Source organism: Priapulus caudatus, unplaced genomic scaffold, assembly GCF_000485595.1.
Source record: "Priapulus caudatus unplaced genomic scaffold, Priapulus_caudatus-5.0.1 Scaffold2, whole genome shotgun sequence".
Lineage (NCBI taxonomy): Eukaryota > Metazoa > Priapulida > Priapulimorpha > Priapulimorphida > Priapulidae > Priapulus > Priapulus caudatus.
In genome coordinates, this window is record NW_014577063.1 from 411,525 (window position 1) to 429,693 (window position 18,169).

General features: G+C 40.4%; 1 protein-coding gene across 1 annotated transcript in view; it reads right to left on the reverse strand.

The window, feature by feature from the left end:
• Window positions 1–8,482, reverse strand: part of LOC106820730 (oxysterol-binding protein-related protein 1-like) — a gene marked incomplete at its 5' end in the record, with an annotated part of 14,663 nt that extends 6,181 nt beyond the window's left edge. The window contains 5 exon segments of the mRNA XM_014825267.1: window positions 2,074–2,192; window positions 2,684–2,762; window positions 4,100–4,282; window positions 5,475–5,572; window positions 8,348–8,482. Coding sequence (XP_014680753.1) covers window positions 2,074–2,192; window positions 2,684–2,762; window positions 4,100–4,282; window positions 5,475–5,572; window positions 8,348–8,482 — 614 coding nt within the window.
• Between the last annotated feature and the right edge of the window lie 9,687 nt (window positions 8,483–18,169).

Consider the following 18,169-nt stretch of genomic DNA (forward strand, 5'->3'; position numbering starts at 1 on the left):
TCTCTCTCTCTCTCTCGCTCTCTCTCTTTGTCATCATACTTTTACTTAATGATCATGAACGTGAAGGACATTTATTCTCTTGATGTTTTGATCGAGACCCTAAAATGTTTGCTAAACCTAAGCTTTAGATTCTTTCATGGCTGTGAGTAAGAAGAGGAGCTCTTCCTTGAATTACGAACCAGACAGCATATGTGGTCAGTGTTTTAAAACATCAAATGAAAACAAAAACGAATAGTCAAGTCACTCTTAACCACACGGTTGATATGCAAGCCGCTATCGCAGGTGGTACAACAGTCGGACATTTGAAGATTACAGGTTCTACAACTTATTTCAAGCTTATTCAACTTTATTCAAATTTCAGTCTAATCTCACAAATTATCCAGTAAGGATGTCTTTGCATGCTTATACACATAAGCCTACGATTAGCTGGGTAATTTATACATACAGTGGGTCCAGAAGTGCCTAAACAAATACTTCCACTCCATAAACAAATGGATGATTAATTGTCAACTACACCAGCTATGAGTCACATCCATGTCAGTAAGTACCCTACCTTATTTACTTGCGTTATCATATACAGTAATATACATACAGTACATATAGTATATATATAGTTAACATATATACCTTGCCAATACATTGCTTGAGGAATGTCCACACACTAAAGTTATTTCTTGATATGGCTGGTGCCGGTAGTTTTTTCCTGCAAAACATCCAATTAAGAAAAGTTGCTGAAATAAAGATCCCCTTCTCCATTTTGTTCAACGTTTTTTTTTTATAGAATTACTTGTAATACGACATAGGACAATAGTAATGACAACAATAATCATTATAAATGAAAGTGTCAGTGACACTGTAGCTCACCTTGGGTGTGATAGAAGAGGGAGGGGGGATATATAAAGCAAGAGTATAATGGGAAAACTCCCATTATATAGCATATCTCCCATTATAATTATACTCTTGATAATGATATATGCATAAGTTTTGATGCGAAAATAAATGTTTCAGATCTGAAAGTCTGAAATCTTGACGAGAGATGGCGCTACGCCAAAATGATCGCCATTTTGGTTTTCGAATATCGCGCAAATAAAAACAATAAAATATTCCAGTCAAATTAGTGTAACAAAAAATCTAAAACACAATATTACACGTATATAGGTATGATTGTAGAGTTGTGGACCAGTTAGACAAAATAAACGTAATGGGGCGTTGTCGTCTCTCCCATAGGAGTAACAACTGTTTTGGGGCTAGCCTTACACATTCACATACCAAAATTTAACAAAATCGAATGAACTTAGATGGCCAATTTCAATTTTGATAAAAAGTGGGCGTGGCTCGAAAGTAGGTCGACTGGCGTGCTCCAAAATAGGAAGTTCAAATCTCTCCTATAGGCGTAACAACTGCATGCAATTTGAAACATGTGGGTCAAACGGTTCTTGAGTTATCGTTGACCATATGCAGACACTGAAATGCATAGTGAAATTGCCAAAAATCTACCTAATTTGCATAATTAAAAAAAAATCAAAACCTGTGTGATATGTTTTGGGGCCAGTCCTCATTCATTCACATGCCAGAAATGAGCAAAATCCATTGAGCCTGAACTGACTTATGGCCATTTCCTCCACGGTTCCTGAGTTATCGTTGACCGTAGCCAAATGTTGACGGACGGACGTACGTACGACGGACGACGACCCATGGCAATAGCTCAGCTTGACGATGTCAAGGTGAGCTAATGATGATGATGATGATGATGATGATGATGATGATGTTCATGATGATGACAATAATATAAATGAGGATGATATGATGACAAAAATAATAATAAAAATGTTGTGCTAATAATGAATATTGTGGTATGCACATTGAAGACATATATATATATATGTATATATATATATATATCTATATAATATATATATGTATATATATATGTATATATATATATATACAGATGTTATTTCTGATACATGAGAGATGCCTCTGGAAGCACTCACAGAAAGTGGTGCTATTGCACAAGCTATACCTTGCTATGTAAGACGAGTTAAATCAGTAAATTGGTAATAGATGGTCTACCTTTCATTGTAGATATAGCCATCAAGTTTGTGCAGGTCTTTGCCAAACCAACCAACAGGCCTAAAGTTGAGCGCTGCCTTGTGTCTAGTCCTTAGATTAGTGACTTGTAGTTGTCCTACCTGTAAGTGCCAAGGTTTACACCTGTTATGAAATACCTGTTATACGGTAGAAGTGATATTCGTTGAAAACATCAGGGAGATACTAGAAGCTATTCGTTTGTGTAGATTATTCACAAGCAGTGTTTGCTTTTTTACGTGTTGCGATATACAGGTCTCACACGCATGGTACCGTATCAAATTCATTTTACACGAGGAATAGGGGAGGAAGGAAGAAAACAGCTTCACAACAAACGCTAATATGTGCCTTCTAGCTCATAGAAAGGTATTTAATAAAGACATAATTATAAATTTTTCATATTTTTCATGAAACCTGTTGCATACTAATAAATATAAATAAAGCAATTATGGTGGTTATAAAGGGCAATAAGGAAGGCAATAACCTTGAATTAAAAATGTATTTACATGTTGCATTTAAAAAATTCTCAAACCCAACGTCCATTAATTATAGTCGGCCAGAACGTAGTGCAACAACTTAGAACATATTTTTATACCTGCTCAATCCACATGTCTCCAAAAATTACATTATGGACTACGCAGTTGACATGGTTAAGCTGGTATACTTCATTTCGCCTGTGATCACAAACAAATTATTTTTAGCAATGCCAACAAAAATCAAGTACATAATGTCGTTCTTCAACGTGCCCCTCTCCAAAATACAATTTGAAACAGGATATTTTTTAATGAGATTTAGAAGGTTAGAAGCCAATTAAGGAATGCATACTCAATCCTATATATATATATATATACGCCTAGAGAGAGCCCGAAACGGGCATTACACAGAATAATAATGTAGTACAAATATCTATCATTATAAAGTTCATAGATCATCTTTTGTTCAAATTCTTTAGTCTTCGTTCACTTTTTTCTTTCATACTGTTTGATTCTCTTTATGTTAAAGCATTCACAAGCTGTAAGCACCACAACATTCCTCCACTGATCAAGAACATTACCACACCTCAGAGCACCTTTGCAGGTATCCTTATATCTCAATTTAGGGCAACCAACAGATCGGAATCCATTTGCTAGCTCGCTGTATAGGAGTGCCTTTGCTGGTCTGTCATTATCCATTCTACAAACGTGGCAAAACCAACGCAGACAACTTCTAACTAGCTTCAACTCAATGTCTTCAACACCTGTTCTGTTCAGGACCTCCTCGTCACTGATGAAATGATCCCATTTAATATGCATGAATAAGCGCAGGTTACGTTGTTTTATTGTTCTCAGTTGTCGAACTTGATGATGGTACAGAGTCAAGGTTTCACTGCCGTACATCAGAAGTGGCATAAGACACTGGTTTTAAACTTTGACTTTAGTGTTTATTGTAAGGTCACGTGAGTTAAACACTTTGACGTAGTCGACCAAATGCACATGTTGCTGCTTGGATACAAGCTGCAAGTTCCTCTTTCATAGAGCAGTAATTTGTTACATAGCTGCCAAGGTATTTGAAGCGGGTGACGTTCGCCAACTTGGTGTCAGCTATGAAGAACTCGGCTTCAGTACCAATGCACATGGTCTCTGTCTTTGCAGTGTTAATAAGTAGTCCCATCTTTTTAGCAAGGTCGTTGTAAGCTGTGAGTAACAACTGTAGTCCCGCTGAAGTGTCACTGAATATGGCTATATCGTCTGCATATTGAGCCTCCCTGATGTACTCAGATCGTCTTTGACTTCAGTCTTCGAAGATCAAATAGATCACCATCATAGCGAAATCTGACCTTTACACTGCAGGTGTGCTTGATTTTCTTATAAGCAAGGCAAAGTAACTCAATCCCTAACGTGCAGAATTAGAATAATTAATTAATTGCCATGGCAGCAGCGTGGGGTGTGTGTGTGAGCATCTGCTATATCTTGACTATACTACTACTGGTACATATCTTGCCTGTGCACATAATAGCTATGTGTTGACTTACTCTGTAAGCTCAATCGTTAACTGTCCATCTGGATTAATTTCTATAGATTTTCCCCAAAACTTCAACTTCGGATGCACAGAGCCTTGAAGTTTATAGCGTCCCGTTGTTGACTCGGCTTGGAGGGCGCTGATTGGTGGATGGTGGCTAACTTGCTCTAGCAACACCCGAAACCCATTGTCCAGCCTGCATATAGAAGAAACTGGTCATACAAGCAACAACAAAAAAGTAGCCATATTTAAAGTAACACTGATCACATAAACAAACTGCAAATATTCAATCCTAGTACAATAATCATCGCTTTCAGTTTAATGATTGTTGTACGTAACTAGGATAGATACTTCTTAGTAGAGGTGAACTTGAATATACACTTCAATAAGATAGCCAGAATAGAAACATTTCTCTAATGTTACATGTGCCATGAGAATCACAAGATGGCTTCATCCTTGCACAAATTGCATGATACCTCAAATAAAACGCTGTTTGTCACAAAATAAACCTATTAATCACATTTTAGAACATTAAAACTAAATATCAGTATATATATTACATATGTTCATAATAATACATAATAAAGGACACAAGAATGCTAGTAAATATTACAAGAGTTGTGGTGCATGTTGGAAACTACATTATGTTTGTGTCAATTAAATAAGATAGAAAAGGGGGTCAGCACAATATATTTAATATGATTTTACTTCGCTGCCTGGAGATTAAGGCAACACTGACAAATTGACTCGAGTTTGCGTTTAACCAGTCCAATTCAGCGTGGTATAATTTTGTGTACATAATCGTTTGGATCGGCCATCAATCAAACCCTGCTTGAGCAAGGGGAAATCCATCTGTCCATTAGTCAATAAAAATACAGTACTGCAAGCCTGGAGTACGCGAGCAAAATTGTAATTTTTGAAATTGAATTTGATGTCGATATTCAAGTTATCTACTTTGTACATAGCATTGGGGGCGAAACTGTAGTGTTTTATTCTCCGTATAAGTGCTGGTTGTGGGTCGACCTTCAAAATTCGGAAATTAAGCATCCCTAATACGAAGCTCAAATAATTACAGCACGACACTAACACACCTGATGCAGTGCCCATGTGAAATACACCACCAGACTAAACTGGACTAAATGTAAGAGCAGCTAGTGCGTTCCACATGATAGATCAACGAGCAACAACAAAAATTCTTCACATCTCATAGATGGTCAAAGTGATAAGGCAGAAATGATATAATAAATATTACTTTAAATTCAATTTATTAATTTCAATTAATATTAATAAAGGTAGAAATCTATATCATTTTTTTTTCAACAATACAGTCAACAACAGCTAGTAGTATCCGAGGCCACCGACACAATCAATAGCAATATCATATGTACCGTTCCAATTCGTAGGTTTCCCCCAGTAGTGGGTTGAATGGTTTCGCGAATCGTCCTTCACTTGAAGCTACCATGGATACGTAATATGCTGTGACATACTGAAAACCAATGTAAACCACATTATTAAATAAACTAGGCAAAAAAGCAATTGCCGTGCACACACTGATAGACGATCCTATACCCTACTTGTCACCCAACCTCCACCCACCCCTATACATCATTATGGGATTACCTCCCCGCAGAGGGCCCCCAAATTCCCATCCATGTCACAACCACCCAGCATCCCTCTACTTATGTCACTACTCCCAGAGCCTCTTTAATGTCTTTAATTACGTTTTTAATGTATTTACAGGCCTTTTTAATGTCAGCCACAGAAGAAACCAAGCCCTTCCTTCTGATCTCATTAAGTTCAACAGGATGCCCAGACGACCTTCGTCTCTCTATAGACAGCCCCAAGCAGCTGTACCGCCCCCCACCCCTAAGGCCCACTGCAAACCTAGCCTAACTCGAATTATCGTACCCCTAGCCACACATTGTGCACGCAAAAAATACCGGGGAGGCGAGCGATTTCGCTCCCGCAGCTTTCAAAGCGCTCTTGGTAACAACAATTACGATGAGCGAAAATTTGAATATACGCTGAAAAACGCTTTCCCGTGCCGCAAAACGTCTAGTCGTTCGAATTGTTCTGACCCGGAGACTCGAGACCCACCAAGTTATTCTGGGCACCATCTCTACCAAAACATGCCGGTCTCCTGCATGTTTTTATGACTGCTAACATAATATTATTATTTTATATATGTCAGGAGGTCATCGAATGGGACTGGGCCCGAACCATGACACTGATCAACGTATCAAAGCTGTTAACTGATATCACTTTCTCAAATCAGAAAGTGATGTCTTTTATTCAGTTAATACCTAGAAGCAAGCTGTATAACTGTATCTTACTGTTATAATTGGAATGTTTTGATGTATGTATGTTATGTTGTGAAAGCTCCGTCCGTTCAATCACAATAGCAGCCAATATTTATCAGAGGACATGAGTCCCGAGCACGTGTTGTAACTTAATACTGGATGAAAAACGGTTTGTCGGGTCTTAAAAAAGACACAAAAACACAAAAAAAAGTAAGCATTTCCTGAAAAGGTGGCCTGTTTTGTACTTCTGATTTGACTTTCGATTTCTTGTTTGCAACAGTTTCAATTTCGTTTTTTCTGAGTGTTCCTCAATGTCTGGTCTGTGATTGTCTGCAGATTTGTGTTAGCCCATAATTGTTAAATAGAATAACCATTAATAATGATAGTTAATATTCGTATGCCTTATTTCCAATAGTTTCCCAGATGCATGTACAAGTTGAATTTCATAAGAGATATTTTTTTTGAAGTCTGCATGCTGTACGTTGTACGGGTTCAGAGTGAGCACGATCCGATCACATTACGAGCTACATTAAAACATTTCTGTGTGGGTGTTTGTATTTCACTGTGTACTTGCCAAACATATGGTAATGTGTTTAACGTGTAAGCATGATTGACTTGTAGCTTTAGTATTGACAATTTCAACACAATAAAAAAAACAACATTTGTGGCAACAAACTAAACTCTCCAGATACACCTTTACACATAACACTACTGCATCGGTAACACATGCATACATTCACTAAGGCCATGCGCCTTACGCGGGTTTCAGCTAGTTACTTATAAATTCTAGGCACTTGAACTTTTCGCCGGTTAATGTGCGGCACGCTTTATCTATGCATGTGGAACCGTGGACTGGCGGAGAAAAATCTAAGTAAACCTTACCAGAACTCCCCCGACATTCCTAGAGATTGAAAACACTTATTTTGACCAACTCTAATTGCGATTAAATGATATGCTTTTTAATCAATGTTATCTTATTATACTATTTTTTTACTCCTGCTAGTAAGATACACGCGGACCACCCAATTTTGTGCAGTTCCTCTAGTCCACTAGATTTTCATCCGAATCCAAATGCGGCGACTCGAAAACCTCTGCCGACGGCCCGGGCAACAAATCGCCTTCAGGGTGATGTGCACTTGCCTGTTCAGGGCAAGCAAGGTCTTTTTATTTATTAGAATGCTATTAGGCATAATGAATTTTTGTTCCCCTTCCTTCATTGTATTCAATAATAAATCTGCCTTGCTGCGACGGATTTGAAGTGAAACATATTATGCGATAGTACCAATCAGTGCGTGCAGTCAGATTTGTTACAAAACTATGAATACAGCACATGTAACCAGGCCTCGTGTGTTAGTCACCTTATGAATTGATTGTTGCTCTTGTCGATTATCGCCAAGCATAATCATGACTTCGTTTGTGAAACACGTTTACGATAATTAGGATCACATTTTTCTGATTCTGAGACATTTAATCTAGCGCATCAAAATTTTGATATTTGCTGTATAATGTGAAATCAATCTATTTGCTATGAAAAGTAGCTCTGGCCAAGCCAAAATTAGCTCCCGTAAAAATAAAATTACGCGAGCTCTTTTTTGTCATACAAAATCAAAAGGCTCTTCGTAAAAAAAGAAAGTAGTTTTAGGACTCATGGCGTGGATCGCACCTCTCCACAATCAAAGACGATTCCAGTTGGCCTGCTACCTGTATTACTATCGACATAGATCATCAGTCCCACTGCAATACCTAGCCTAACTTGAATTATCGTACCCCTAGCCGCACATTCGTGGACACCCTCTCCCACAATTGAGCGTCAAATCAGCTTGCGTACCTGTATTCTATCGACAAGATCATCAGTCCCACTGCATACCTAGCCTAACTCGAATTATCGTACCCCTAGCCGCGTGGACCCATGATGCGTGGATGCCCTCTCCCACAATCGAGCGTCGAGTTAGCTTGCGTACCTGTATTCTATCGACAGCATCATCACAGTCACACGCTTTATCCAGTAGGCTGATGTACTCCATCCCCTCGGCAAGCCGTTGGAGGAAGCTGAGCGGCTCGTTAAAGACAACCGGCATCGTTATCTTGGACAATTCCTACGACAGAAAGACGAGCAGAGCATGTAAATCCGCAAACTATCGCACGCCCACAAAATCTTACTCATTACAGATCTCACTCGTACATTTCACACTTCCCAACTTCACACACACACACATAGAGTTCATTTCTGTCAAACATTATTTCAACTGGCACCATTTCTGGTATAAAAAAAATAGTACAACAGGTATGCCAACTAAAAAAATATCTTTATGGAAAAAAACATTAACGAACATTAACATAACACAATTAAATCCGAAATAAAAAATTAACTGTTACCATTACGTCAATCTCTACACTGTGCAAGAAACGACTTGCACAGTTAACATAATGCGCTTTATATATGTACCCACTTTCTATAACCAAATCGTAGATAGACAATATAAACTATATATATGTATAAGTATAAAATAAGTGAGTGGATTAAAGCTACTGCATACAGATGACAATTGCCATGCAGGCAGATTTCCATTTTTTGAAGATATAATGCTTCATGATCGCTACTTACACGAAGACGCTTCCATGCTATTTCTTTTCAGATGCTGTGACATTCCTGAGTCCTTTTCGCTCAGGAGAACCATGCTTGTCTGTATCGTTCATTCGACGCATAGAATCGCATAGACCGCAGCATTGGCACCGAGATAATCGAAAGTAGCCGAACATCGATGATAATATAACACGCTGTCACAATGGCCGGGCGCTAGACGATGGCGACACCAGGGTCGAAGCGATCGGTACCATCCTCAACGTAGCAGGACACGCCATAAATCATTCATCTGTTTCTACCACGTATGCAGCGCATCTACACACAGCAGCGCATCTAGCATACACACAGCACAGCACAGCGCAAGCACACACGCACACGTACGTCTTCTGAGTATGGCCGCGCTAAATCGATGAGCCGAGTGGGTGAGGCACTGGGTCTGTGATCTGCTGACGTTTGCCGGAGGCATCAGCAGCAGCAGCAGCAGCAGCAGCAGCAGCAGCACAACTACACAGCCGCCGCAATCATTACTTGCGAGAAAATGCGAGCTAGCCACAACATTAATCGGAGCATGCTATGGTCTCTGTACGTACCACTCATGCACGCACGTACCACGGGAGGAGCATAGAGCAGTCTTACAGCGGGGGCACTTTACATTACATGCATGGCGGGCGGATGGGCAGCCGATCAGGAAACCGAGCACAGGAACGATCGCATGTCCTCAATACGCCGTGACGTTGCGCGCTGACAATCACTCATATAGCGGCATAAGCCGCTATGCGCCCTACGGTATTGTTCGCTACCTGTGCTATTGTTCGTTACCTACGCTATTATTGTACAGGCCAAACGTACCGCCACAGGTGATACGTTACGATACCTACGCAGCGATCGTACAGAACGAACTGGCATTTGTAGAGACAGGTGAGGAAAAATGAAGAAAGATCGAAAGATGGATAAACAACAGACAGACAAAAAAGGCTAATGTGTTCATGATTAAATGATAGAATAGAATAATTCAATAGGTCGATTGCTAGCTAGCCACAGAGAGAGATAAAGCGCGCGCAAGCCGTACAGCCTATAGCCTTGTACGCATTCGGCTCCAGGCTTATTGGGTTTTTAGATTATGGATGTGCCATGAATATGACAACACTGTGATGTCATTGAGGCAGTTCAGGAATCCATGTTTAACCCTCCTCTTGAGGTCAAAATGTTATCAGACACCTACTCTTCGCACGCAGTGGAAAGCACTTCATGGTCCTTTCATAAAGTGATAAAAATGGGTAGGTCAGCGCTTAAACAAAAAAGTTTTTCACTCTGTCCATATTAGGGCCATGTCCTCAGAAAATGCTCTGATATCTGACCTTTCCGCCACGCCTTTGAGCCTTGCCCGAATATAAGAGCATAGGTCGCAGCCGTTAAGATTTGTGCCGCAATTCCGTATTCTCCTCATTACTAAGTTAAGGGAGAAATATTCCTCCTCCATTTACACATCTGAACCTTTGACCCTTGACCCCCAAATTTGTCATCCTGAGTCCTTTTCACGATCCCCCCCCGACGTCCCGAATATCGTGACCGTACGGTCGAGCGGTTAAGATTTGTGCCCAACTGGCGGCGGAGCGGACGCACGATCATGCGATTCTACAAGCTGCATCTGACTTCGTCAGATGAGCTAAAAGACGACACACTGTGGGCTACAAATTACAATATCCCTACTGACTCCGTGATTCAAATGAAAGCTTGATATTCATGATTATGCCACTCCATATTTTTCTCTCAATGAATGTAGTATACCTTTTACTAATTCCAACACTGATAAAGTAACTTGGCTCTCAGCCTCTCACAGCTAGGCGGGCCTGCGGCAACTGTACACAGGCTATAGTACTAGAGCTAGGGTACTGCATGACCTAATATGTATAGTATCAAAAATATAGCTATGCAACGAATATATGGTCATCATATATCTAATACACAAACATATATGCCACTACTATACACATACATATGCTCATAATAATATACAAAATATCTGTGTAACAATACTCATTTACCATCTGTATAGGAACATGATAATCAGGGTATCACTATACCAGCTACCCTATGCACATTGCACACACTCCAAACATATTACCAAGTGTCCCTCCCCCTTCTTCCCTCCCTACCGCCACAAAGCTAATTAAGGAACAAATTAGTGTAACAAATTAGTGGAGACAACATAAGTGTAAGTGTTATGGTAGGTGCCAAAACACAACCTTGTATGAGCATGTAATTTCTTCTAGTTGAGGAACACGGCCAATAATAACATGATTGTGGTAAATGATTTAGTATAAATTTCCACTCCATCAACAATAATTCACAAACCAATGAAATGCGTGTAAGCGCAGGTAAAGGTGCACTAATGAGTAATAGATCATTAGATGATTAGGTCAGGTGCATGGCACGCAAGACCCTGGTGACCTGGAGATAGTGGCGTACTGAATATCAACTTTTTACGCAAATGTGCAATTTGAATGTCGGAACAAGTGCCGGATGGAGCGGACAGCGCTCATCTTTACGGTCTACTGCGGTGACTCTGTGGTGGAGTGGCTGGCGATTCTAGTAAAACCCTGTTAGTCCCAAATGTGTTCACATATGCGCCAAACAGTCGGAAGGCACAAGGATGGTATCAGGAACAACCCTCAAAGGAATGTCTTCGTTGGATCGTTATGAAAGTTGCCACGAGTGTGCGTGTACGTTTAAGTGTCTTAATATTAAGATGGAAGCTCCCATCGCACGTAGTAGCAACAACTATTTGCAAGACAGAATAGGTAAGGATTCATCCATTTAGCTACGCCAAGCCTACAGCCGAAATTAGAGAGCTGCCACCTGTAACTAATTAACGCAGGCAAAACTACACAGTACTTCACCACCACACATGCGCCACTGGCCAGTGGCCACTGGCAGTGGCTATAAGTTACATGTAAAACACTGACAGTACAGAATTCCATGGAAAATTATACGATTTAAGGAAGCATAAACCGTTCTTCAACCCAATTTAGCTTTGGAAATTTCACTGTGACATTGTTAGCCTCATACATCCAGGCATGTATAGATTCTACTGGCAAACCCGGCAGTCAAATTCTTTCTAACAGTAAACAATTCCATGTTTAACCCACCTCTTGAGGGTCAAAGTTATCCGACACTTACTCTTCGCATGTCACAGAAAGTACATTTTATGGTCCTTTCAACTAAAGCCATAAAAATGCTAGGGTCACCGCTGAAACAAAAAGTTTCAATCGCTCTGTCAGACCATGTCCTCAGAAAATGTCTAAATCTGCCCTGTGCCCATTGACCTTTGACCTGTGACCTCCAATTTCGGCACCAGTATGGCTTTTCCTACCATGATGCTATACACCGACTATCACGAGCCCTAGGTCTAGCGGTTTAGATTTTGTGCCGCAATTCTGCATTTCCTCCCTATACCCTTAAGTTAAGGAGGGAATGTTCCCCCTTCTTTTACACCATCTTGACCTTTGACCTTTGACCCCCCAGCTTTCGACATCCCAACTCGGTTTTCGGGATTACCCCCCCACGCCCGAATATCGTGGACCGTACGTCGAGGGTTAAGATTTGTGCCAAGTGTTGACGGACGGACGCACGGCGCACGCCGACGACGGACAATCATGCAAGCTACAAGCTGCATCTGACTACGTCAGATGAGCTAAAAATTATTTGCTCGAAATTAGGTGTACACGAAACACGCTGCAGGTGAAAGTATATCAGCGCACAGTAGCGTGTTTTGGTCGCGTTCGTGACCTTTCATGACCTACAGTAAGTAGGTCTATGCGTACCAGCTGCCTATTTTCGCCTACTGGTTTTATACAGGCGCATCTGCACCGCACTGACACACTCCAACACACATGCGCGTTATAAAAACACGTTTTGCGCGGGATCGATCGTATAGACGCATCGATCGGATATGCGCCAAGATGCGGTCATACATATATATCATGATTTATTACGATTTACATCATCATTACACGTGTATCAAGAGTACATAATAGGAGATATATTATAACTCTACATATAGGAGAGACACACATAGGATTACATATAGGACACATATAGGATTACATATTCTCCTATTATGTACTCTTGACGTGTATCCATGTCAAGACATTCCCGTTTGTATTAAACCGCGCCGAGCCAACGCCTATACGTGCTCACCTAGTATACGTTCCCAAGGCCTTTATAATTTACCACGCTTGCTTTACTAAGAATCTGCATGTGCACCAATGTCTTTTCACATTCGTTACCCGGTTTGCTCCGTGTACCTTGATCGTACGTGTTCGGTGAGTAAGTAGGAAGGAATTTGTTCAGGTAGTGACAGATATGTGTGTCGACACAACCAGAAACATAGTTAAAGGTAGCGAAGCAAAGAACTCGATTGATTATAGACCGAATTCTAATATTTATTAGATGCAGTATAACGGCGCATAATACATTCATTGCCGATGCTGTTCATAACAATGGATGTATATTAGGAGAACATAACATACACACAATATAAGGGCGAATATATGAGGCGTTTCTGATAATATTACACTGTATTATCTATGCTACCAATACCTTTTATGGCCTTTTTTTTCAGCACGTCAGACCCATAAATTGTCCCCTAAAAATGTTTATCCCCGGGCGGTATATATTCTATGCCGGCACGTGTGCTATACCTCAATACACTAACCTAATACTAGGAAAAATAAAAAACAATTTACCTGAACATAATCGAGAAGGCACTCTAGTAGTCGTATAGAGAGAGGTGTTACACTCACGCCATGCATACACTTATTAGTATTAAAAATTCAGGTGCCTACTTTGTATTACTATTAGTGCAGAATCATTTACATCGTAGCTGCACAACGTATATATAATATACTGGCCATTTAATTTAGCCACCAGCCAATCTTACTCTACAAATACTAGAACGCAGAACTAAACAAAAGCCTGACACACCCTATTCTTAGGCTACTACAGATTATTACAAGACACCACGAATTAATTAAACATAATTAAGTTAAGTCATTAAGACTTTAATTAACATGTTATTGTATAACGACCATATACACATTGCGAGAATTTTAAACTGATTACTACATAGACAACCAGGATGTACAAGAACCAGTGAAGATCATGTACAACCCTCTGGCAATGACCACTCTCTGTGTCCAATACCGAGGTTGGTCTAACACGTAAATACTGAAATGCACAAGTTTGTACGTTCATCCCAGAAAGACCCCTAACTAAGAAGAACGGAGAAAGATGAGAGAGACGTATACAGAAAATTTTTACTGACTGCAAAACCTCTTAATGCTGCCCCTAAATAGATACCAACAATAACTTATGCAGTCGGTCTATTAAATTATCACGAATCTTGTAATCAGAAACAACATCAATGCCAGCTTTTAATGATACATTACTGAAATATAGTTTCGATGTGACACAAGCTAGTAATTGTTATGAAATGCACCACATTACCCCATTATGTGCACACTTAGATTAGAACTATCTATTTACATACATGAAATGTGCTTGAACTTTTCAACACGTTTTCAGTGAGTACATTCCAACGTTAAGGTAATGAACGTTTATAACCTATTATTACTTATATGACTCAACAATCGACAACGCACAGAATGTTATCACCCACTCCTTCTATGCGATGTAAAAAATACCTTAGCTAATTATAACGCTGATGCCTGCAATAAATATGTACACGTCTATGTTATATAATCATTATAAACCTTCAGCAAATACCCGTGAACAATACTAAACGAGTAAAATTGTAACAAGAGCCGCAGAGCGTCTAAAGTCATCTGAGGTCTGTTGCTACAGTTATAAACGTAACATTTAAGTTGTGCGTAGTGACACCTTTGTTAGGCGCAGATATGCAGATACGCAGTTGCATACACATCATTTCAGCAACCTTCTGCATTCTGCATACCTCCCAAATCCCATTGGTTGATACAAATCGCGTGTCTAAAACTCCTGTTTTATGGTGTATTCTGACCCTAACCCTAACCCTATTAAGAAAAATAAATAAATAATTGTTGTAAAAATTATTTCTGGTTATTAAATTGTTGTAAATAAATCATGTAAATATTTGCGTTAAGTGGAATAAAATAGTTAAATGGATAATGATAGAAAAATACAGAAACCAAGTAAATAATAAAAAATCAGATGGGATTCGATCCAACGACCTTTGAGCCGTGACACCTATGCTGTACGCATTCGGCTATCCAGGCTTATTGGGTTTTTAGATTATGGATGTGCCATGAATATGACAACACTGTGATGTCATTGAGGCAGTTCAGGAATCCATGTTTAACCCTCCTCTTGAGGGTCAAAATGTTATCAGACACCTACTCTTCGCACGCCAGTGGAAAGCACATTTCATGGTCCTTTCATAAAGTGATAAAAATGGTAGTCAGCGCTTAAACAAAAAAGGTTTTCACTCTGTCCATTTAGGGCCATGTCCTCAGAACAATTCGTTGATATCTGACCTTTCCCCCACTGCCCTTTGAACCTGCCGAATATAAGAGATGAGGTCGCAGCCGTTAAATTTGTGCCGCAATTCCGTATTTCCTCCTATTACCTAAGTTAAGGGAGAAATATTCCTCCTCCATTTACACATCTTGAACCTTTGACCCTTGACCCCCAAATTTGTCATCCTGAGTCCTTTTCACGATTCCCCCCCGACGTCCCGAATATCGTGACCGTACGTCGAGCGGTTAAAGATTGTGCCCAACTGTGGACGGATGGACGGACGCCACGACATGCGATTCTACAAGTGCATCTGACTTCGTCAGATGAGCTATAAAAGACACACACTGTGGCTACAAATTACAATATCCCTACTGACTCCGTGATTCAAATGAAAGCTTGATATTCATGATTATGCCACTCCATATTTTTTCTCTCAAATGAATGTAGTATACCTTTTACTAATTCCCAACACTGAAAAGTAACTTGGCTCTCAGCCTCTCACAGCTAGGGGGCCTGCGGCAACTGTACACAGGCTATAGTACTAGAGCTAGGGTACTGCATGACCTAATATGTATAGTATCAAAAATATAAGCTTATTGCAACGAATATATGGTCATATATATATCTAATACACAAACATATATTGCCACTACTATACACATACATATGCTCATAATAATATACAAAATAGCTGTGTAACAATATCACTTTACCATCTGTATAGGAACATGATATCAGGGTATCCACTATACCAGAGACCCTATGCACATTGCACACACTCCAAACCATACCAAGTGTCCCTCCCCCTTCTTCCCTCCCTACCGCCACAAGCTAATTAAGGAACAAATTAGTGTAACAAATTAAGTGAGACAACAATAAGTGTAAGTGTTATGGTAGGTGCAAAACACAACCTTGTATGTAGCATGTAATTTCTTCTAGTGAGGAACACGGCCAATAATAACATGATTGTGGTAAATGATTTAGTATAAATTTCCACTCCATCAACAATAATTCACAAACCAATGAAATGCGTGTAAGCGCAGGTAAAGGTGCACTAGAATAGATCATAGATTGATTAGGTCAAGTGCATGGCACGCAAGACCTCCGTGGTGACCTGGAGAATAGTGGCGTACTGATATCAACTTTTTACGAAATGTGCAATTTGAATGTCGAACAAGTGCCGGATGGAGCGGACAGCGCTCATCTTACGTCTACTGCGGTGACTGCTGTGGTGGCGAGTGTGCGATTCTAGTAAAACCCTGTTAGTCCCAAATGTGTTCAGACATATGCGCCGAAACAGTGGAAGGCACAGGGATGGTATCAGGAAACCTTACTCAAGGAATGTCATTGGGATCGTTATGAAAGTTGCCACGAGATGCGTGTACGTTTAAGTGTCTTAAATTAAAGATGGAAGCTCCCATCGCACGTAGTAGCAACAACTATTTGCAAGACAGAATAGGTAAGGATTCATCCATTTAGCTACGCCAAGCCTACAGGCCGAAATTAGAGAGCTGCCACCTGAACTAATTAACGCAGGCAAAACTACACAGTACTATTCAACCACCACATGCCCACTGGCCAGTGGGCCACTGGCAGTGGCATATAAGTTACATGTAAACACTGGACAGTACAGAATTGCCATGGAAAATTATACGATTTAAGGAAGCATAAACCGTTCTTCAACCAATTTAGCTTTGGAAATTTCACCTGGACATTGTAGCCTCATACATCCAGGCATGTATAGATTCTACTGGCAAACCCGGCAGTCAAATTCTTTCCTAACAGTAAACAATTCCATGTTTAACCCACCTCTTGGAGGGTCAAAAGTTATCCGACACTTACTCTTCGCATGTCAGCAGAAAGTACATTTTATGGTCCTTTCAATAAAGCCATAAAAATGCTAGCGGTCACCGCTGAAACAAAAAGTTTCAATCGCTCTGTCAGACCATGTCCTCAGAAAATGTCTAAATTGCCCTTGTGCCCCATTGACCTTTGACCTGTGACCTCCAATTTCGGCACAGTAATGGCTTTTCCTACCATGATGCTATACACCGACTATCACGAGCCTAGGTCCGTCAGCGGTTTAGATTTGTGCCGCAATTCTGCATTTCCTCCCTATACCTTAAGTTAAGGAGGGAATGGTTCCCCCTTCTTTTACACCATCCTTGACCTTTGACCTTTGACCCCCCAAACTTTGACATCCCAACTCGTTTTCGGATTACCCCCCCACTTCCCAGAATATCGTGACCGTACGTCGGAGCGGTTAGATTTGTTGCCAGTGTTGACACGGGACGGACGCACGGACGCCACGGACGACGGACAATCATGCAAGCTACAAGCTGGCATCTGGACTACGTCAGATGAAGCTAAAAATTATTTGCTCGAAAATTAGGTGTACACGAAACACGCTGCAGCGGAAGTATATCAGCGCACAGTAGTCCGTGTTTTGGTCGCGTTCGTGACCTTTCATGACCTACAGTAAGTAGGCGTATGCGGACCAGCTGCCCTATTTTCGCCTACTGTGTTTTCTTACAGGCGACATCTGCACCGCCACTGACACCACTCCAACACACATGCGCGTTATGAAAAACACGTTTTGCGCGGGATCGATCGATATAGACGCATCGAATCGGCATAGCGCCAAGATGCGGCGTCATTACATATATATTCATCTCTCTCCGAT